General features: G+C 42.1%; 1 protein-coding gene across 6 annotated transcripts in view; it reads right to left on the reverse strand.

Annotated features, from left to right (window-relative positions):
- Nucleotides 1-23,446, reverse strand: part of SIK3 (SIK family kinase 3) — a 246,769-nt gene extending 223,323 nt beyond the window's left edge. For all 6 annotated transcript variants that reach the window (XM_044257900.1, XM_044257898.1, XM_044257903.1 and 3 more), the window contains exon 1: nucleotides 23,174-23,446. In XM_044257900.1, coding sequence (XP_044113835.1) covers nucleotides 23,174-23,446 — 273 coding nt within the window. The remainder of the gene's footprint in view (nucleotides 1-23,173) is intronic.
- Between the last annotated feature and the right edge of the window lie 404 nt (nucleotides 23,447-23,850).

The raw sequence follows: 23,850 nt of genomic DNA on the forward strand, positions 1-23,850 counted from the left end.
AAATTAGGTTAAGAGGTACAATGAACCCAAATCATCCATATTATTAAGTACTAAAATGAACACGGCCAGAAAGCACACTCAGTCGTGTTTCCACTTTTTAAGAACACTAACAGTGCAAATGGCCATTTTTCCTAAGATGGTCATTTATCCTTGTAAAGTTCTAGGACACAGAGAACTAACACCACTAGCTAATGCAGATGAATTTCTTTTCCTGGGTATTTTTACTATCTAGAAATGTGCCTGGGTTATCACTAAGGTCAGTTTCTTTGAGAGTTGTGTAATCAAATGCCTGAGATTCACCACAATTAAGGCGAGGGATGGGGGAGTATAACCTGGCAGAAAAGCCGGTGACGAATGCTGAACCACGGCTTCCAGGTGATTAATTCACCCAACTGTCAACCTCCCATATTAACACTCCCTTACAATAGTCGCTGAAGTAAATCAGAAGAATTATCCAGTAAGTATTCTTCCGTATTTTTGCAGGATAATGTGAAAGGATTGAAGGGAATAAAATCTAGTTGAGTCTAAGGTTTAGAAGACAAAATCTGTTAAGTCAAGATGATTCTTACTCCCTCAAATTTCACAATAGCAGAATTCATCATTACAGTGAGTGGTGTCTTTGTATGTGGATTCCTCGGGCATCCCCACCACAAAAAAGTTCTAGGTCCTGGCTATCCCTAGCTACAGTCTTCTGGCAGCTCTGTGATCTCTATAGAGACGGACTTCAGAAAAAGGATTCTAATGGGGGAAGCAACACTGGAGAATTTTACTTAAAGCTACACATGCACGGCAAGAGCAAGACTTTAAATAATATGCTTATTCAGAGGGAGTCTGGCCGGTTCTTAGCATCTCCGTGGGTCATTTTTTTTCCCCCTAACATTCCTAACACTCTTGCAGCCTAAAGCATCTGTAACAGGCAAGCTGTCTGGTTACATATTAATAGTTATAATGACAGTGACAGAATTCTGGTTATTTAGAATTCAATTGTTCAGTTTTGGTGCCTAACACCTAGTATCATAGAAAGAACAAAAAGCCTTGGAGTCATGCTGACCTACTTATAATTCTACACTGAAAAGATATGTGACCTTGGACAAGTTACCTAACCGAACCTCGGCTTCCCCAACTAGGTGTGACGACAGATTCTTTGCAAAGTTGTTGAGAGGTCAGCCTGCTTTATACTGAGTACCCAGAACACAGTAAGCACTTAGCATATGGTAATTACGATGGAAGGCTAATAACCAGGCCTAAACTCAGATTTCCAAATAGTATTAACCATATGATGAAAGAATGAACCATGCTGGTTTTGTCCTCCGTGACGCTCACTCTCTCTAGTCCCAATGTTGGCTGACTCACCTACCCTCTTACATTTTCACCCAGTGGCTAGAAGAAGGCCCTCTCCCAGTACTCAGTCTCGAGGCCAAAAATGACCAATATTACAGCCGTCCCCTTGCCATGACTATCATCCCCCCCCAACTCCCAGGCCCCTAGAAAATCCTATATTTTTATTATTGTCTGTTTCTCTTTTACGACCTATACCAAATGCATTCCTGTAACAGATTTTTTTTTTAAAGATTTTATTTATTTATTTGACAGACAGAAATCACAAGCAGGCAGAGAGGCAAGTAGAGACAGAGAGGAGGAAGCAGGCTCCCCAAGGAGCAGAGAGCCTGATGCGGGGCTCGACCCCAGGACCCTGGGATCATGACCTGAGCAGAACAGAGGCCTTAACCCACTGAGCCACCCAGGCACCCCCCTGTAACAGATTTTAAATAATGTCTTTTCCCCAGTCTAACCTAGGGAACTCTGAAAGCCTCCAGTTTCTCTAAGAACCACCATGTTTTGGTTTACCTTACTACCACACTCCAAGGTGGCAGTCAACCCATGATGTTCTGCCAGTGTCTAAATTCCTTTATGTCTGTGTCATAAGCAGAAACCCAGCCCCTCTCTGCCCTGGCAACAAGATCCTGATTTTAGAATGACAGGTACATGCCTCTCTCTCAAGCTTGCCTCATCCAGTTTTATTTCATATTATTCTCCCACAACCACTTCCCTATATCCTGACAGGAACATCCCCATTTTGGGTAAAGTAAAAAGATATCCAGTGGGAGTCAGAAGACCTTGGTTCTTCTACCTCCACCTCTGCCCCTCAAACAAGTTCTGAAGGGCTATCTACTGCCTTCTGGGTCAATGCTGGACTCACCTCACAGGAGTGCAGTATGACTCAAATACAACATTTATGAACATGTTCTACAGACCTGAGATACTATTATACTATAACAAGTTTCTACTATGACTTAAAACATCTACTATTTTTTTAAGAATTATTATTTATTTATTTATTTGAGAGACAGAGAGAGAGAGGGTGTGTGGGAAAGCACTAGCAGGGGGAGCTACAGAGGGAGAGGGAGAAGCAGGCTCCCCGCTGAGCCTCAATGCCACGACCCTGAGATCATGACCTGAGCCGAAGACAGACGCTTAATGGACTGAGCCACGCAGGTGCCCCCAAAACATTTACTTTTGAATATAAAACCCTAACATATTTCTTAAAATCCTTTAGTATTATTTATATTAGCAAGATTCAAAATAACTCAAACAGTCATCCACAAGGGAACCAACTAAAAAAAAAATGGTAACATTCTTTCATGGGAATACTGTAAAGCATTTCTTTTTAATTAGAAAACTCCTTATATAGTTACATGTAATAATCCTCAAGATGTAACAGTGTAAAAAAGACATAGACTAGTGTGTAGAATTTACTACAATTTGTTTTAAAAGAGGGGTACAAAAAAAAATAAAAGGAGTACAATAAACAGATATATATATTTACTTATATGTATATAAAATATCTCAGGATATATGAGACATTGGTAAGACTGACTGCCTACTGGAAAGGGATCTGGATGGTTATAGGGTATGTGTGAGCAGGAAACTTTGCTGTTTCACTCTTGTAACTTAAGAATTTTTGAACCCCTGGATGAGGCTGGAAAAATCATCTCTTCGTATAACTATAAACCTGAGAAATAATAGCAACCATTAATGAGGATGACGGCACACCTGACAACTCATTTCCTGGGCCAGCTTCAACATCACAATCACCACCGCCTAACACAAACTATGTTCCCTTCCATGACCTCATTCCATCAAAGTGACTAGAGTTAATTTATTCCTTCTAGTCAAACTTCCTGACTTGCTAACTTTACGTCTGTGTGCTATGCCTTTCTACACTCAACATTATTTATAAACTCCTAAAACTTACTGTCTTTAGCATTCTATTGCTTGCCCTAGAAGAAACCTCCAGATGATAACATTTCCTACTTTTAGGGATGGTTCAGAGATCCATTCCAATGCTACCTTTTCTGAACCAAAGACTGCGGTCTCTTACTTACTCAAGATTGACCACAGGATCCAGGCAAATCATTAATTTGAGCCTCAAAGACTAGAAGGCTATGATGCCAACCATCCCCCTATTCAGAGAAGAGTAAATTATGTTAATACCCTCCGATGTGGCAGAAAAGTACTCTTTCCAAACCTTGCAAAATAACTCTTCCATGGAGGGGCGCCTGGGTGGCTCAGTCGGTTCAGTATCTGCCTTCAGCTCGGGTCATGATCCTGGGGTCCCGGGATGGAGCTCCGCATCAGGCTCCCTGCTCACTGGGGAGCCTGCTTCTCCCCACTCATGTGCTCTCTCTGGCTATCTCTCCCTCCCGAATAAACAAAACAAAAAAACTAACAATTCTTCCATGGGGTAAGACTGACCAAGGCAGCATTCTCCCAAACCTAACTTTTAATTATACTGCCTTAAACTTGGCTTTCATCGTGCTGGGATGACATAACAAGACCTAAAACACTGCACAAAACAGCATCAGGCATTCCCTCCATGCTCCCTCTCCTATGGTAGGCAGGTTATTTTTGGACCCAGCCTATGAAGTAGCACTTTGTTGACGACGAGCTTTACCCTCTGAATATTCCTTTCACATCCAACCTCGGTTCTCACTTTCTGGCACAGAGCTCCAAAACCTCAATGGAATACATAATGAAATGCTGGGTTACTTCAGTGCAAAAAGGTCAAGCTTACAAAAGCTTTCTAATTGGGAAATCTCTTCAATGAAAGCATATAGAAATTTGCTGACTCGTTCTTTTCCCTTCTCCCTTTTTCCAACTGCTATTTGCTTTCCTTGGAGCCAATCTCCAGTCAAACACAAAAGCCAGCCACCTACCACAGCTCAAATACAGACAGGTGTTTTGCAAGCACAGTAAATCTCAAGAGTACCTAATCAACATGAGATAACATCTACTAACAAGCTGTTCATTGGTGTGCTCGACAGTTAACTACCAGCACTGAGAAAAGTCAAGAACACAACTAAAAGAAAAGTAAGCCCATTTTCCATCAACAGAGACTTGCTCAAGGAAGAATCGTGTAAGTCCGCTAGTCCTGCCACACAAAAACCCTTCATTCCGGGTTTATTTTCGGTGGCATTTAATTCCAGGGTGGAGACTAAGGGTCCCAAACAAACCTACTTGAGTATTTTTTTACTTTAATACTTCTAGAATCCATGGTTAGGTTTATTAAGGAAAAGTCTATTTCTTTTTTTTTTTTTTTTTTTCAAAGAAAACGGGGATCCATCTGCAAATACATTTGTAAATCAGCAGTTACTTATAATTAGGAGCCTTATTGAAGCACTTTGGAATAATGTTCCAATAGAAAAGAAAGCAAGGATTCTTCCACAATTGGTACACTCTGTTCCATTTGCTCCATTCCCCAAACATTAAACTTCTCTAACATTCCTAAGACCCTAATGTTGGTTCCCGCATAAGGACAACTGGACAGAAAATTCCAAGACAATCCTCTATTTCAGACTATAAGAATTTCTAATGTTTTACAGAGCAGAGGGTACACTAAAGAAACAGAATATTAGTTAGCAATGTTACCTGACCTTCACCCAAGTCATAGCCAATGAATCAATCTGATACTACAGGCCTTAGGAAAGAAATACGTCATGCATGAGGTGAAAAACCGACGTTGCCGAAGTCAATTCTGTATACCACTTTTTAAAAAAGATTTTGTATTTATTCATTAAAGAGAAAGAAAGGGAGAGAGAACATGGAGGTGTGATCAGAGAGAGGAGAAGCAGACTCCCTGCTGAGCAGCGAGCTCGACACAGGACTCGATCCCAGGACCCTAAGATCATGACCTGAGCTGAAGTCAGACACTTAGACTGAGCCATACAGGTGCCCCGTCTACCAATGTTAAGTAATAACTTTTCTATTATCTGCTTTGCAGTCAGCTGGGTGCCAACACAATTTCTTGATGCCTTTTCTGCCACCTACCCTCCCTGTGTATTCTGCATTAAAAGACCATGAGAAAAATGTTTTTCTAGAGATGCCCAAGATTACAAAATGAGAGTTAAAGACATTTGGGGGGCGCCTGGGTAGTTTAGTCGGCTAAGTGTCTGCCTTATGCTTAGGTCATGATCCTGGAGTCCTGGGATCAAGCCCCGCATCAGGCTCCCTGCTCAGCAGAAAGCCTGTTTCTCCCTCTACCCCTCACCCTACTCATGCTCTCTCTCACTTTCTCTCAAATAAATAAATAAAATCTTAAAAAAAAAAAAAAAAAAAAGACACTTAGGATATCAAGCCAGAACTAAGGATGTCATATCCTAGAAAAACTCCAGCAAGTAACACCCCCAAATCATTTCCACTTTGCAAGCTGACTCTCACAATAGATTAAATGTTTAATCAGTAAGTTAAATGAATGTTTTCTAAGGGGTAGCAATAAGTTTTACTAAAGGAGATCATAGTGCTTCCCATTCAAGACTGTTTGAGGCTGGCCTTCCAAACATGTTTTAAGTAGGAGAAAGCTGTAATAATTAAAGCTACACAATATCAAACCCAGTACAGATAGGATAATCAATGGCTTAAAAGAGTTTGGAAATAAATATACCCAAGCATCTGGAGATTTTGTAATAAAGTTGCATTTTAGAATTAAGAAAGAAATAATTATTCAAGATACTGTGTTGACACCATAAACTAGACATCAGGAGAAAAAGATTCAGTCATTCAGCAGATGGAGGCCATAACGTGAGGCAGGTACCATGCTCAACACTGAAAATAAGAACAAGGGGGAAAAATTATATAATCCATTGCCCTCATGGAGCTTACATTCCTGTGAGAGAAGAAAACTATTAATAACCACAAAAATAAATATAAAGTTACAACTCCAGCAAATTCCACAACTGATCCCTTCCCATTCACTTTAAACCAAAATGCATTCCACATGAAGCAAAGATCTAAATTTAAAAACAAAACCATAAAAGTACTTGACAAAAACATGGGTAAATATTTTTATAAGATTAGAATGAGGACAGAAATCACATGGGAAGCCATAAGGTAAAAAAACAAAAAACATAACCACATAAAAATGTTTATATATGTATTTTTTTAAATATACATACACATAAAGTCACAAGACAAACACAGAAATTCTTATGTAATATTTTCAGAGGTAACTTATTTCCCTAATGTTCAAAAAGCTACTGCAGAATTTAAAAAGGTTAAAAAAAAAAAAAAAAACAGAAAAGTAGACAAATGGGGCGCCTGGGTGGCTCAGTGGGTTAAGCCGCTGCCTTCGGCTCAGGTCATGATCTCAGGGTCCTGGGATCGAGTCCCGCATCGGGCTCTCTGCTCAGCAGGGAGCCTGCTTCCTCCTCTCTCTCTGCCTGCCTCTCTGCCTACTTGTGATCTCTCTCTGTCAAATAAATAAATAAAATCTTTAAAAAAAAAAAAAAGAAAAGAAAAGTAGACAAAGGACACAGACAATTCCAAGAAGAAATATAAATAGCCAATCAGCAAACAAAATGACAATTCACTATTAAATAACTACAAATTAAAATGAGGTTTGTTTACCTGTCAGATTGACTTGCTAAAAAGATGGCTGGTTTCCAGTGTTTAAAAAACAGAGAGAGCACTGTGGTACACTCCTAGAACTGAATGAAATTAGCTTGGCCTTTCTTAGAGGGCAATTTGGCAACATTTATAAAACTTGAAGCATTCACACTTCCAGGCAAGCATTCCTCTCCTAGTGGATTATTCTATTAAATTACTAAGAAAATGAAGCACCTAGTTTCAAAAGAAGATCCTAACATTGTAAATGTCCTAACAGAAAAGAATACATAACTTTTGGGATGTTCACTCTAAGCAGGACCTAATAAAACTCTTACATTTGATTTTTTTTTATTTTAAAAATTAAGTCTGACTGAGTCTTCTGAATAGTAAACAATGCAACCACAAATAAATGGAATAGAAGAGAAACACAGCACAAGTGTGCAAATATAAATGTGCAGAAACATTAATAGATGCAATGTGTGACAAAAATCAATAAATAAAAGCTGAGAACAACCCCAAACCTATCAATAGGCTAAAACTGAAATAAACTATAGTATTTACCTTAAATGGAATACTCTGCAGCCATTAAAAAGATTGAGACAAGGGCAAAATGTGCAGACATGGAAAATTATCAGAGATACACTATTTAAGTTAAAAAACAAGTAGCAAACTAGATGTGTGGTATGATCTTTTTTAATGAAAAATATAAAATGTTAACACATGAATAGGAATATCTGGTTATAAAATGTTAACCATGTTTTCTCTGGAGAGGGAACACAGCTGCTTCCTATGTTATATATTTATAAAGCTTGATTATTTTGTAAGACACATGTATCAGAGAGATACATACATAGATGTTTTTAAAGAGACTCTGAGGCTACAAAATGCCCTGGAAAAGGAAGAACTATTTGAAAGTGGGAGAAAGGAAAACAATGAGTAAAAAGAGAAGAAAATATTCACAACCAGAGCACATTACTTCAGAGTTAGAATAACCTGACAAATTAAGAAACCAGTGCAACTTAAAAACTGTTATGCTACGAACAAAATCATCAAGAAAGTGAAGAGACAACACACAAAATGCGAGACCATATCTGTAAATCATATATCTGATAAAGAACTTCTATCCAGAATATGTAAAGAATTCTTACAACTCAACAATAAAGAGACAAAGCCCAAGTAAGATACAGGCAAAAATCTAAACAGACACTTCTCCGAAGATCTACAAATCGGCAATGAGCACAGGAAAAATTGTCAACACCGTTAGTCATTAGGGAAATGCAAATCAAAACCACAATGAAATACCACTTCACATCCACTAGGATTACTAGATCAAAACGAAAGAACACAAGTTTTGGCAAGGACATAGAAAAACTGCCACCCTCATACACTCATTACTGGGGGGAATGGAAAATGGTGCAGCCATTTTGGGAAGCAGTTCGGCAACTGCTCAAAAAGTCAGACATGGAGCTATATGACCCAGCCATTTTCCCTCTTTGGTATATATATGCAAGAGAAATGAAAACATATGTCCACACAGAAACCCGTATGTGAATGTTCATAACAGCATTATTTATAATAGGCAATGGGCAGAAAAAAACACAAATTGTCCACTAATTCACCAATGGATCAACAAAATGCAGCCTGGCTAGACAATGGAATATTACTTGGCCATCAAAAGTAATAAAACTCTGACATATGCTACCCACATGGATGAACCGTGAAGACACTATGCTAAGGGAAAGAAGCCAGACACGAAAACCCATACTTTCTATGATTCTATTTATATGAAATGACCAAAATAGACAAACCTATAGAAACTGATCAGTGGTTGCTTAAGGTTGGAGGAAGAAGGCTAAGGAAATGGGTAATGACTGTGAACACTTATCTGCCATTTCTTCTGAGGGGAGTGGAAATGTTCTAAAATTGATTGTGCCGATGGTTGTACAACTCTGTTAATCTACTAAAAAGAACGAGCTGAGGGAACTGTGTAATATGTGAGTTACATCTCAATAAAGCTCTTAAAAAATATATATGTAAGCAAAAAAGAAACTGGAAGCTCCATGAGGTTAAAGAAAACTGGCCAAAGAAAACTGTCAGCGATCAGAAATTAAATCTGCAAACACAGCGCCTAGACTCCCACACCAGTGCTCAACTCATTGCTATGGACTGCCTCGGGCAATCTGGATGGGCCCATAAGATTCCCCAGAGAGCTGGAAAAGCAGAAAATACTAGTACCAGCACAAGAAAAATAAATTTAGGTAGTAACACAACTGAAATGTAGTTTTAAAATTTAATAGGAGTCCCAAATGGAGTCTTGACCCCCCCCCAAAAAAAAAATCTAACCACGACTAATACAAGAGGTTGTGACTCAGTAGAACAGTACCCCTTTTACTAAGAGCTCAATGAGAGCAGAGGACTGGATGCAGCTGCTGACTGAAAAAGGAAGAAGGAAAATGAGATCAGAAGAGGCAGCAGGCTGCAATCACTGGCCACTCTTGTGCCCATGTCAGAGAGGCCAAGCAGCAACATGCTTCAAAGAAGTTATTTTATTCGCAAGGGGTGCAAAATCCTTTATAGAGGTCTGAAAGTATCACCCCCAAATTCAATTATGTCCCAGGACTACTGTACACATGTAAGATCGTTATAGGTACACGATATGAACGCGGTACCTCTGCAGCTGACTAAGACACAGAGATCATTGCTGGGACACAACTGTCCCATTTGACCAGAATAACAATATCGCTGTTGACAGAGACAGGGAAAGTAAGCCAAGAACACGCGATCACTAAAAACATTATTTTGAGGGTTTGGAAAAACGAGCTACCAAAAAAATAAAAAAATAAAATAAAAAACTCTCATCTATTGTCCGAACACTGCTTTATGCAACACTATAATGAACATTTTGACAGAAGGAAAGGACAACAGGAGGCAGGAAGCAAAAGAAAGAAGTAAGAATTCTTGCAGGTGCCCAACTAATCCAAATAAGAAACACACAGCTCTGCTCCTGTCTTCCACAATGAAAACAATTCTGTTTCTTGTGGCATATGAACCAAGATTTTTTTTGCCAGGAACAGAAAACAACTTACTACATGAAAATGTCAACTTGTTCCATGGAACACTACCCTGGCAGTGAATAGATATAAACCTTTTAAACTAGAGAGACTGGCTGTTTCCTCACTAAATTCTTAACATCACTGGCCCATTATCAAATTCAGTTCAGTTCATGCAAACTCTGACAGAAGTGGACAAAAATACCGTCCTGAAGTATACCCTAGAAATAAGAAACTCTATAAAATACCTTGTCCCTAAATTCCTAACAACTTCCACTCATTTATATGTTATGGTCGAGCAGAAGCTCTCTAACCCACCTCCACCCAACCAACTTGCCTAGATAACCCGCGCTTCCCCTTCACCACGTGAAACGACCTGAAACTGTCCCGGATGCAACCCGCGCCAGTGTACAGGCACTCTGCTCCCGGTCGTTTCTGCCCCCGCACTGAGATGCATGCTTACCAAGAATGGTTTTTTCCCAAACCTATTTCTACCAGGTGCTCTTGTGATTACTTACGTGAAATCAGGGAGAAAAGAAAGGCCTGTTTCTATGAAAACTAAGTCGAATGCTGAAAGAGACTTGGTAAAGTCAAATTAGATGTAGACGAGACAGATGTAAAAGACTGGGGGGGAGGGAATCATAAAACTCAAGAGGGATTCTGTACTCACACTGCTTCACAAATGCCTTTCCATTCAAGCTCTGCTTTTTTAAAAAAGCCAAACAAACTGGAAATCATAGACGATAAACTAGGGGTATGTTTAATGCAAACAAGATGAAGGAGCTCCAATCAAGACATCCAAGACACAAAGAAAGGCCTTGGCCCTACATCAAAAGATTAGCCTGTGTGTTCTTTAAACGAATTGCGAAGAAAAGAGAAGGAGGGGTAACCTATAGGGTAAAACAAATTAAAAACAACAACAAAAAAAAACTTTTAAGGGATATCAATCAATTGTAATGTACACACTTTATTTAGATCCTGATTCAAACGTGTAAGTGGTGAAAAAAAAAAGAAAAAAAATATATATGGCATTTTAACGTTGATTTAATGACAAGAAGGGATTACTGTTGTTTTAGGTAGGATGATGGTCCTGGTGTCATGTTTTTTGAAAAAGAATCCTCATTTGGAGATACATGCCAAAGTATTTATAGATAGAACGATAGGATTCTATAAGTTGCTTTGAAATAAACTAGAGAGAAGAATGGGGAAGGGGTACAGATGGAAGACTGGCCATGAGGCGGGATCAGCACTGCTGGGTGCTGAGTCCATGGGGGCTCATTATACTACTCTCTCAACTTTTGTTTACGTTTGAAATTTCCATAATAAACACTTTTTAAAAGATTAGTGAATGCCTAAAATACTAAAAGTATGTATGCATCATTATTTTTAATTTCCCTAGTTCATTTGTTTTTTGTCCCAATTAACCAAGCAAGTCATAATCCAAACTTATTGCCTAAGAGGTATTCTACTGCAGATAAAGTAGTATATCACCGGATGCCCAAAATACAGCAGTAATAACCCAAAAACATTCTAAGAACAATATCCCATATGGCCCAATTACCCTTTAAACCTCTTAACACATAGAGAACATAAGCAAATCCCAACACAGTAAGGCTGCTGCATCACCGTATTTATTCACAAAATTACCTCCCTTACAATATCCCTTCACCATCTTTTTACCTTTAAAAAGAGGGAGGAGTAAATTACAGCCTTCGTTAATCTCTGAAATTCTCACTCAGGTTCACCAAAGAATAGTTATTTTAAAAGCCAGGGTTCAGGTAAGGCTCTCCAATGTAGGTTCGCATCTGGTTGAGAAAGGTCGGGGGGAAAAACGATGATTCACCAGCGACTGAAAGGTAAGAGTCACACTCGCTCTGTTCTTCCTCATCAGGTTGGGCTCAGGAAAGGAATGTACAGGCAGCTGCTCTAAGTCCCTTTTGACCCATCCTACAGCTGACACCCTAGGCTCAGAGGCACAGCAGGGCCTTGACAGGCAGAGGGGATACAAGATAAAGGAGCCTAACCCTGGCACGGCCTTTCTGGAAAGCAACGTGGCAAGACTGGTATCAAGTGTCTTAAAAACATGCGTACCCTCTGACCCAGTAATTTCACTTCCAGCAATCTGTCCTGAGCAAAAAATCAGAAATGCATCAAAGACTTCAATGTACAAAAATGGGCATCACAGAGAACTTGAGAGTAAAAAACTGGGAGGAATCTTCAGCTCTGAAAAAAGTTTCCAAAAATGACAGTCATCAGACAATGGAAGGCTATACACCCATTAAAATCAATTTTTACAAAGAGTTTCTAATGATGGGAAGATGCTTATAATGATAGAAGAGGAAAGAAATGAAATAGTATAATAATATGATCCCAACAATGTATTTTGTAATATTCATAACAGTTGCCTCTAGGTGACAAGATTAGGGTGATGAGGATTAGGTTTTTTCCCCTTTACTTCTTTAAAATTTCCTGAGTTTTCCCCAAATTTCTTCCATGAGCAAAAATTACTTTTGTAATCAGAAAAAAAACAAAAACAAAAACAGGGCAAAGGGGTAGAAGAAAGCCCAGTAATAATCAGTTATGGGGCTGGAGTAAGAGTTTATGCTGTCTACCTCTTCTCTTCCTCCTCCCTCAGGCTCAAGCTGTAAGCATTCAACTGCTCCTTTAACTTCACCTAGAGTCTACCCTGAAGAGAATAAAATTTATCTTCTTGTCCTCTAGGACCAACAGTTGCTATTTTTTTTTCCCATACGGATGACACAACAAATACCAGTTGAATTAATCTATTAATGGTAAGGACCATTAAAAGTAACACTTTAAGTTAAGGGCCAGTGACCCAAAGTCATTTTGTTTTTAAATCCGATCACTTTGTATATATAAAGAAAAGAACCAGAGGTAACTCAACACAGAGTTTAAAGTTATTTCAGGAAATGCTAGCAGCCCAAGACAGACTGGTGGTAAGTCTGCAAAGGAAGAGAAGCTCCAGGGCAGAAGAGGCAAAGCCTGGGGTTGGCTGACCACGCTGAATACAGCACTGGGGGCTTCTCAAGGAAACAACCTACCCACAAGGAAATAACCTCCGGGGAGCCTGGATACCCAAGAACCTTCCCTTTAAAGTAAGGGACTAGGGGCGCCTGGGTGGCTCAGTGGGTTAAGCCTCTGCCTTCGGCTCAGGTCATGATCCCAGGGTCCTGGGATAGAGACCCCCATCAGGCTCTCTGCTCAGTGGGGAGCCTGCTACCCTTCACTCTCTCTCTGCCTGCCTCTCTCCCTACTTGTGATCTCAGTCTGTCAAATGAATAAATAAAATCTTTAAAAAAATAAAAAATAAAGGGACTAGAATTTCAATGGTGGGATTTACTCTAGATAGAGAGAACTTCCTAGTAATGAAAGTTTGAGATATGCCAGAAATAAACTACTTGCCCAGAAAGCTAGTGGAATCTCCTTACCCAGAGATTTGTTAAGCGGTGGGGGGGAAAAAACCCCAAAACAAAAACAGAAAATTACTTTTCTTTAATGTCTAAACTGGAGATAGAAAATTTCAATCATAAAATTCTAAGATATATTAAGGGTATAAAATGAAACTTAGCTCCCTTTTTTTAAAATCCTGATATCCATTCACTAAATGAGTATTTACAGACATTGTAGCAGGCACTGAGACTACAGCAGCAGACAACAGGTTAAAATCTCTGCCCTCGGGACGCCTGGGTGGCTCAGATGGTTGGGCAGCTGCCTTCGGCTCAGGTCATGATCCCAGCGTCCTGGGATCGAGTCCCACATTGGGCTCCTTGCTCCGCAGGGAGCCTGCTTCTCCCTCTGACTCTGCCTTCTTTAAAAAAAATCTTTAAAAAAAAATAATAATAAAATAAAATCTCTGTCCTCATGGAGCTTCCATTAAATTATCACACTGTGCCTCCTAAGGAGCATTAAAAGCTACATTTTTGGGGTGCCTGAGTGGCTCAGTGGGTTAAGCCTCTGCCTTCAGCTCAGGTCATGATCTCAGGGTCCTGGGATCAAGCCCTGCATCGGGCTCTCCGCTCAGCGGAGAGCCTGCTTCCTCCCCTCTCTCTGCCTGCCTCTCTGCCTTCTTGTGATCTTGCTCTCTCTCTGTCAAATAAATGAATAAAATCTTAAAAAAAAAAAAAGCTACATTATTTTCTGTCTTTTTTTAACTTTAAGTTATTTCTAGAAACTTCAAGCACGTCACAAACACCTTCTAGCATTTAGACTGATCCAGACAAGAGCTTAATAAATATTTCTGAACAAGACTAAAAAAAAACTATGTGGCTGAGTACCGGGGTAGCAGGCTGACTTAACTTCATTATATACAAATTTGCACTTCTTGAGTTTTGTGCCAGATGGCATCCATTCCTGGCTTTTGATAAATAATTTTCAAAAGTTTACTGGATGGATGGATAGGTGGATGGATGGATGGATGAATGGAATGAAAAATTTCTTCTGCAAAAAATCTCAGTCTTAAAGAAATGTGATCAGCTAACCTGAATCTTGGCATTCAGTTCTTCATAAGGGAGCAAAGGGAAGTAAAGCACACTGCTGGTAAGCATGTACATATTAGAGCTGAAACTAGGCAGAAATTTGAAAATTCTCAGAACTTCCTAATCAAAACCTAAATATAGTATAAGACAACTAGCCAAAAGTATCCAACTGAGTGAGCGCAGCCCACACAGACAAGCTTGAATAGGCCACGGGTGTATCACTCCTTCCTTTTCAGTTTCTAGGAAATGAGGCTGAGTATTCCCAATCTGATTCCTACCTTTCTCACTAAACTCTGACATGACATAAGTAGCAGCCAGAGACTTCTTGTCTTCAGTGCATCGCACACCTCCTAAATAAATCTATTTCTAAACAGAACTTCACCATGGCTCATCCAACAGGTTTGTAGTAGCTGAAGGAATTTTATTCTGAACAGATCCAAAACAAGCCTTTTCAAGCTAATTCATCCAAGGCTGTTGAGGCTTCTCAAAGACATTGCCTAGGCCACTTATTTAACAATTATTTATTATATTAGGACAAATATCCCTAAGAATGTACATAATTTTCATTCTCTGGATGTTATCAATCATCTACGAGACAGTGTAACTATATTATTAGGCCAAAAGGGACCAACCTACTCACTGTTTGAAGGAGGCAGGGACTCACCTGATGAGTGAGGTCCTTCACTTACTTAGGAAACAGGCCTAGTAGCTCTTAGTAATCCCTACATCCAACATGGGGCTTGAACTCACAACCCCGAGATCAAGAGTTACATGTTCTGCCAACTGAGCCAGCCAGGCACCCCTGGGTCTTACTCTTAAACCAGAAAGTAGAACCACGTAAGAAGAGCCCTAGAAAATTGGTTCTCTTGGCCCTCACCTGTGTCATTGAGGGTATGTATCTTCTTGACCAGTTTTCTTAATGAGTTAAAAGATGGGACCATACAGTCGCCAAACTATGGAAAGAACCAAGATGCCCTTCAACGGATGAATGGATAAGGAAGATGTGGTCCATATACACTATGGAGTATTATGCCTCCATCAGAAAGGACGAATATCCAACTTTTGTAGCAACATGGGACGGGACTGGAAGAGATTATGCTGAGTGAAATCAGTCAAGCAGAGAGAGTCAATTATCATATGGTTTCACTCATTTGTGGAGCATAACCAATAGCATGGAGGACAAGGGGCGTTAGAGAGGAGTAGGGAATTTGGGTAAATTGGAAGGGGAGGTGAACCATGAGAGACTATGGACTCTGAAAAACAGTCTGAGTGGTTTGAAGTGGCGGGGGGGTGGGAGGTTGGGGTACCAGGTGGTGGGTATTATAGAGGGCACAGCTTGCATGGAGCACTGGGTGTGGTGAAAAAATAATGAATACTGTTTTTCTGAAAATAAATAAATTGGGAAAAAAAAAAAAAAAGATGGGACCATGCCCTAGAAGTTGTTAGCAATCCGGTGAGGAGTCCATCTCAGAAAGGTCCTTCAAAGACAGACCAGACCAGACCAGCCCAACGGAGCAAAAGTATAATTACTCATATTCCCTGGGAGTAAGCTAGATTAGTGGTGAAAGAAAACTATATAAGGCAGACTGTGTTTATGGTCATTGCCTTTTCTGTGTTCATTGCTTTCCTTTTTTTACTTCCTTAGTATTTTGAAACACTTTTTTTTTTTTTTTTTTACAGACTTACTTATTTTTGAGAGAGAGAGCATGAGCGAAGGGCAAAGGGAAAGGGAGAAAGAATCTCAGGTAGACTCCTCACTGAGCATGGAGTGGGATACGGGGCTTGATCTCACAACCATGAGATCACAACTGGAGCCAAAACCAAGAGTCAGGTGCTTAACTGACTGTGCCACCCTGCCACCCCATGAAAGGCTTTTTTGATGCCTCAGTCAAGTCAAGGGGACAAAAAGGGGTGTTTGAGTAGGATGTAAAGGCCAAGCAATGGACCCATGGAGGACTGCTGGTAAGTGACAGAAGTGACAGAGTGAAATAATGCCAAAAGGACAGGTGAAATACAGTGTTGTTATAGTTACTCTTCCTCTCTACTTGGAAATTTTTCCTCTTATCCTGGCATCTGATTTTACTAGAAATGCTAAATCTCTTAAACTTCAATTAGTAGGTACGTCTTGTTTCTTTAATAAAAGATCACGATGGCAAGTACAATGTTTTCTCTGACTGGAGGAGTCAAAGTAGAGTTAACTAGGAATAGGGATCCCTGGATTCTAATTCCAACTCCGCCATTAACTAACTGTAGGATTCTAGGCAAATTGCTAAGGGGGGGGGGAGGGGTTGATCCCAAAGAGACAAAAATCTAGTGGATAATTGGTCCAAACTACTTTAATTAGCCCCTAAAAGCCTAAGATTCTAAATTCCATGAAATCCATCTTTCTAGACTCTGGAAGACAGAGGTAGAATAGAACATGTCTAAGATCTTTTTTGTGGCCCTCCAAATCAGCAAATACTATTGGCTGATCATGTTTATGTGGAAAATGTATGTCATTCTCTTACAGATGTGAAAGAATGTAAGTTGTTAAAATTGAACACCTCCTCTATCTGAAGAAATGCATTAGAAAAAGAATTTTTACCCTTAACCATAATAACCAGCACGAATTTTTAAAAACATTAACCAGATGATACCAGAGCTCTGCTGTGATATCCTCTGATGCCAATCCCATTTCATACTCAATTCCATCAAACAGCCTATGAGACCTATATGATCTGGCCCCCAACTTTCTTACCTCACCTCTTACCATCCTTCCCTTGTTCACCAAGCTCTAGGCACCATGACCTTGGGTCTAATCTTTGGATAAACCAAGTTCATTTCTATCCCAAAACCATTGTACTTGCCATTCCTTCTGCATTGAAAATTCTATTTTCCAAGTCTTCCCAGGATGGCTTCTTCTTATCATTCAGGTGTGAGCTCAAATATCATCACCTTATGGGGCACCGCTTCTTGATTTTGGCTCTGGTCATGATCTCAAGGTTGTGAGACCAAACCCCACATCAGGCTCTAGGCTGACATGGCTGGCTTAAGATTCTCTCTCTCCCTCTCCCCTGCCCCCCTCTAAAAAAAAAAAAAAAAAAGAAAGAAAGAAAGAAAATAGCCACAACCTATAAAATATCTATATACATATATCTCATCAAAATATTCCCTGACAATTCTATGTGAAGCAGCACCCTTCCCCAGCACTCTCTGGCCCATTTATTTTCTTCATGGTATCTACCAGTGTATGAAGTTATGTGTTTACATGTTTCTTGTCTGTCTCCTTGCATTTGAAAGTAAACTCCAAGAAGTCAAGAGCTTTTTGTCTCTCTTGTTATTGGTAAATTCAAGAGCCCAAGATAGAAGCTGACCCAAAATCTGGATTGAGTAAACACATGCTGAAGGAACAGATGGATAAGGGAAAGGTTCTATCCCTGTACAAAGGTATTTCTGATGTCTTTTTAGAATTATAGAGGTTCTGGTGAGTAGAGAGCACTTCTTTTTCTCTTCAAAACATCCATTTTGTTCTCTTTTATGCCGTGAACTAGAAAACATTCGCCAGATTGATGCTTGGAAAATGAAAACAGCACTTCTGGCACAGAAATAACTAGTCTGGGCACCTCTGGCTTGAGCCAGATCTATGACTTTCTAGGGAGCTGGCACCAAAGTCAGAATGTTAAAATAAACAGCTTTGATGTTGAAAGTGGAATACTGGTATTTTGACTCTGGAGAAACCAGTCCAAATCAATCTTAGCTCTTCACAAAATCTCAACAAACTTAGTAACCCCATCACAACTGTATCAAAATGAAGTCAGTAGTCTTTCAAGAGTCATTTTTAGATTATCTAAAGATGGAGCTATCTTCCTCAAATGTATCTAGTGTAATCTTCCTTTCATTTTCTTCTTGATACAATTCTCTTCTCTATTTACAATGAATCTTGCTTTTGGCCTTTGCATGAGCATAAGCATCATCTACTCTGCTCCATTAAACTCTTACTTAGAAGTGAAAATACTGCTCCTTGCCCGCTCTGAGTCTTTCTCTTCATGGAAATGAGTCTGCACTAAACCACACAACACACCCGTACGTCATGGCTGGTTCACATCTGGAATGGGGTCATGGGGCAAAATGTTTTCTGTATATAATATCAAAAGTTAAGAATCCTGACCTTGGCCTTCAAAGTAGCACACTGTGCACCCAAATGCAAATGTATACTTAAATTTGTAGGAATATTTCTTCATATTCTCCACCAGACTTAGTCGGGGGGGAGTGCATGCAAACAACTCTGTTCCATCACCAATGTAACCAAGAGTAGTTACACAAGCACACTAAAAATGCGCACCGCCCAAAGCAAAAGCCAGGGCTAGTCACAGTTTTCATTAGACAAGTCTCATAACTGCTTTAAAGAAGAAAAAAAAAGTTTAGGAGCGCCTGGCTGGCTCAGTCAGCAGAGCGTGCTACTCGTGATCTAGAGCTTGTGAGTTCAAGCTTATGTTAAGCATAGAGCTTACTTTGAAAAAAATGTTGAACTAATGGAAAATTGTGTTTTAAAATGTCAATTTCATGAAATTACTCCATAGTCCACAGGAGTTCAACCCAAATATCTCAAATTGGCATCTGAAATAACAGCTAACTCACTTCTTTACACTGAAAGTATATCATGAAGATGACATCTACCTGCACAAAAGAAATGGCATACGCATTCACGGACTGTTCCAAACAGATGAAAAGCAAAAATAGGGTAGCTCTGTCCTACTCACCTTTCTTACTACAGAAGCTGCTGCTGACATTTACCACATGCCTACTAGGTGCCAGGCACTGGTGTAGGACTTTCCCATATACTATCTTACTTAATTTTCCTGACACCCAAACTTGTGAGGGAAGTACTACTGTCATCTCATTTTACAGATGACCACATCCGTAATGACCACATCTCATTTTACAGATGACCACAGAGAAGGTTAATAACTGCTCCAAGATCACCCAGCTCCTAGGCAGAAGAGGATTCAAACCCAGGCAGCCTAACTCGAAGCTCAAGCTCTTACCACAAGCCAGAAGCAAGCAAGTGATACATATGTGTTGAATTCACACCTTATAATTATTTGATCTATGACTTATATAGTCAGATACACATTTTTAAAATGCACACAACAAAAATCTACTCTTTGTTCCCATTCATCCAATCAGTAAAGGTATAATTAGGCACAAGCAACAGACTATAAACAATCTGAAGGCAGAATACTAGACAGTGCCCTACCAAAAGAACAGAGCCAGAGAATCTCAGATCAAGACTTCTCCAAAAAAAAAAAAAAAAAAAAAAAAAGGACATCAAAGAAGGTAGGACAAGGTAGGACAAAGACAGCCAGCCAGCCAGGGTGAACTGCTGACCAAAGTGTGTCACAAATGACCCTCCTCTCCTGGGACCTGTTCGGAAATGATGCCCCAGGCACCGCAGAACTGCCAGTCTCAAGCCTGAGCCCACTAACCCCGTGCTGCAGAAATCACCAACAGCCTAACAGGAAACTCTCTCCTCTTCTCGACTGATTCTCTTCAGCCCAGGGTCCTACTCCAGGAGGTCTGAGAGTTAACAGAATTTGGGAAAAAGCCAGTTTCACCACTTAATGTCGGACAGAGGGCAGTAGCTTAGTCAATACATGAAGTTTACTTTAGCCTCTTAGTCCTTGGAATGGATGGTGTGTATAAGAAAAGGTGATCGTAAATACTTCCCTGATGTTCAGAAAGCACCGATTACCTACCCTCCTTCGACCAATACAAGTATCTTCTGAATTACCTGAGTCCGATGGTTAGACATGATTTTAAGAAAAGCCCTGACCATTCAGTGCCTTACAGGGGCAAAAGGAGAAAGAAAACAATCACAGACCTCTAAAAGATGAAACAAAAAATTATAGATTCTGGAAAGAGATGGGAAAAAAAATAATAACTCTCTTTGGTTCCAAGTGACCTGAATGCAGAAGTAAAATAAAGGCTGCAGTGCATGGGGAGAAAAATCTATCTCCCTAAGCAACTGAAACAGCAGCTTCTGCGTCTCCTAGTACCTAGCTAGGCACCTTCCTCGCCATTATATAACCACACCGTGGCCTTAATAGGCCATCCCACTGTATGTCAACAGCTGTTAGGCACATCTAAGCTGTCAGCATTTAAGAATCCCTTCCAAAGTGGATTCAGATAACCAGGGAGCAGGCCAAAATATGCTCATCGTTCACCCCAAGCACATGATAACTCCTTGGGAATCAAGCTTCACTCATGTCGTCAGAGTAATTTAAGCAGCAAAAGATAGGGTGCTTGTAACTGTAACTAGGAAATTGCACACTGCAACAGAAACACAAATGAGCGCTGCTGTGGTCCTCGCACACATGCAACTCATTGTCCAAGCCATCTCGTTCGTCTCATTCAGGATTTAAAATATTTCCATACATACGAATTACATAACTGCACACCACAAATGATCAAAGATAAAAACCAACATAAACAGTGACACCCGTTTATAAACAAGCTAATGTTTGAAATGCTGCAGTCCTAAAGGACACCAAGGCCTCAGAGAAAAACCAAGAAACACACACACACACACACACACACACACACACGAAAATTAGAAAGCAAGCAGATCAGCCATAATTAGCCACTGGCTTTGCTGACTATGGAAGATAAAAATGTCTCTTTTATATATAAAGCCAAGAATCAACTGTTTGCAATTACATTTACAAAAACATAAGACCCTGTCTGTCACAGAATTTTTTTATCAATATTTTGGTGTATCCAAGGGCTGCAAGACACAAAATTATTCAATCGTAGATACCATAAACCAGGAAACCAATTAAGTTCATGGCGTCCATCCCCCAGAGGTCAGAGCAAAATAATCACAGGAGCTCAATGTGATTACTTAGAAGAGAGGGGGAGGTTAAAAAAAAAAAAAAGGAAATACTGAAACAAGGAACAAAGCTCTCGAACAACTAGGGTTGTTTATAAACATTACTTTGGGTTAGGAACAGTAAACAGAACTGGAAACACCTGGGAGCAGGGGTGGGGTGGGCAGAGAGTCACCAAAGTCTTCACTCAATCTAGTTCCCCTCAGGGTCCAAGGGTGACATCAGAGAACCCTGGACTTGGGCATCTCATTCAGCTCAGACCTGCAGACTTGAGGCCCTCGGATAAAAACTGACAGAAAGGCTGAAGGGGGCCCCCCAGAGGAAGTGAAACTGACCGATCAATTTTCCACAACCACCTACCCTGCCACCCTGGTAAAAAGGGCCCCTTTGTAGGCTTTGACAGAAAGGAGGGAAAAGGGAACTCCAGCTTGTGAGTGAGCAGGAGAGAAGGCCCAGACAAGTTACTGGCTTCTGAAAACAAGCAATTGCCGTAAAAGCAAAAACAAGGTCAGCAATGATAAGGGCTAGGCTGAGGAGGTGAGGAATTGATGTGGCTTTGGTAGGAAGCGGCAGCAGCTATAAGGGTTCTTCATCAGGTTGAAGGAAAACACAAACTGCAGTTTTAGAAACAATGAATGACTACACTGAAAGTATTCATTCAAGTGAGAGATTGAGCAAAGCAAGAAATCTGGAATACAAATGGGCTTTGTGGGTCCTCTCAAAACCAAAAGATTCCTCCTGATGACTTTGACTCCAATACTCCCAATGCAGAAGGCTACCCACATTTCCTCAAAAACTAATTTTATATGTAAAATCGTATACCTATACTTATATGGCTTCCTAATTGACCTTGGTCAATTTCACTATTACAGCTCCACAAATCCCTTGAGAACCGAAGGGCCCAACGAGTGTAATCCTCCAGTGTCTGGGTTCCTCATGCACCTCCTCGGTCACCCAGGCTTTTCCCCCCACAGCTGAGCGCCCACCCTGCGCTCTAGAAAGCCCATGATTCCAGACCCTCCAACAACTAAAAATAACCAGTAACCCAGCTCGCCCAAATTGTTTAACCCCTGACTACCTAGTGCCACCATGAACCTGGGGCGCCCTGGGCCTCTTTTCCCTAAGCCCCTTACTGCGGAAAAGCAAAGTAATTTTCTTCCTCCTTATTTTCTCATTTTCTTCACCACCTCCTCCAACAGTCTCGTCTGTCCTCAGGCTCCCATTCCTACCATCCATCAGTCTTAGACGATCAAACGCTGATTGGCATCTGTCATAAGGTACCAGGTCCCTCACATCTCCCGGGACCCTGCACCCACCACACACCCCTCGTACATGCCCCTGGCGTCCTTGTTCCCCTCCTAACTCCCCCAGGCCGCCAGTTTACCCTTGTCTTCCCCATCCTGCTGGCCACATTTCCTATCCCCCTGCCCTCATTCCCTTAGGATTTCCTAATTGCTGGTTCCAGAGTCCTCTTGGCTGCCAGTCTCCGGCTCCGTGAGAGTTCCAAACCTCTTCTTCCAGTCACCCCCTCCGCTACCCTCCGCAGAGCCCTGGCTGAGCACCCCCTCCCCATCGCCGGCTCCTCGGTCCCCCAGGTCTCCGCGCTCCGGGGGCCCCCCCGGCCCCCTCGGCCGCGGAGTTTCCCCTCTCCCGGCTCCCCGGCGTCCCCTACCTCCGGCTCGCCCCCTCCTCACCTCCCCTCCGACAGTCCCCTCCCCGTCCGTGTCCCCGATCCCCAACGCTCTCCACTATCCCGAGCCGCGCTCGCCGCGCCGACCCCGCAGCCTCGCTGTCGCGGGTCCCTCCTGCCTCGCCGCACTCGGACGGACGGTCCCGGGCTGCGCAGCCCCGCAGCCGCTAGCTCCCGCCGCGCCACTACCTTGGCCTTGGTGACGAGGTGCGTGGCCCGCTTGACCACAGCGAAGTTGCCCTTGCCGATGGTGCGGTCGATCTCGTAGTAGCCGATGCGGGCAGGCACCGGCCCGCGGGAGGCCGGGGCTGGGGGACGCGGCGGGCCAGCCGCCGGGGGCACGGCAGCGGGGGCGGCCGGGGGCCCCGGGGCGGGCGGAGGCAGCAGGCGGCCCGCCGGCCCGGCTCCCCCCGCTCCGGCCCCGGCAGCCCCGCCAGCTCCGCTCGCCGCCGCCGCCGCCATCTTGTTGTGCAGTGAAACCTCCCGGGCCGCGGGGAGCCGGCCGGGGGGAGGGGGCAGGGGGGCGGGAAAAAGAGGGGGGGCCTGGCGGACGTCACTCCGGGAGGCGGGGCGCCCGCGCCGCCGGGGCCCGGCGCCATGGCAACCGCGCGTCACGTGCCGACGCGCGTCACTGCCCGCAGCCATGGCAACCGTGACCTCACCGGCAAGCTCGACCTTCCCGCGTGGGCCCCGCGGCTCTGGCGGTGGCTCCCGGGTGCCCCCCTCTGGGGATGAGACGGTGGGCACCGCAAGCCTGCCCGCCAGTCCCCAGCCGCCGCCGCGCTCCCGAGGCGGGCGTGCCGGACGCCAGGCCCCAGGCTGGCCCCCGCATCGCCCCGAGAATGGCTAATGTGACCCCTGCTGTG

Source organism: Neovison vison, chromosome 7 (assembly GCF_020171115.1).
Source record: "Neovison vison isolate M4711 chromosome 7, ASM_NN_V1, whole genome shotgun sequence".
Lineage (NCBI taxonomy): Eukaryota > Metazoa > Chordata > Mammalia > Carnivora > Mustelidae > Neogale > Neogale vison.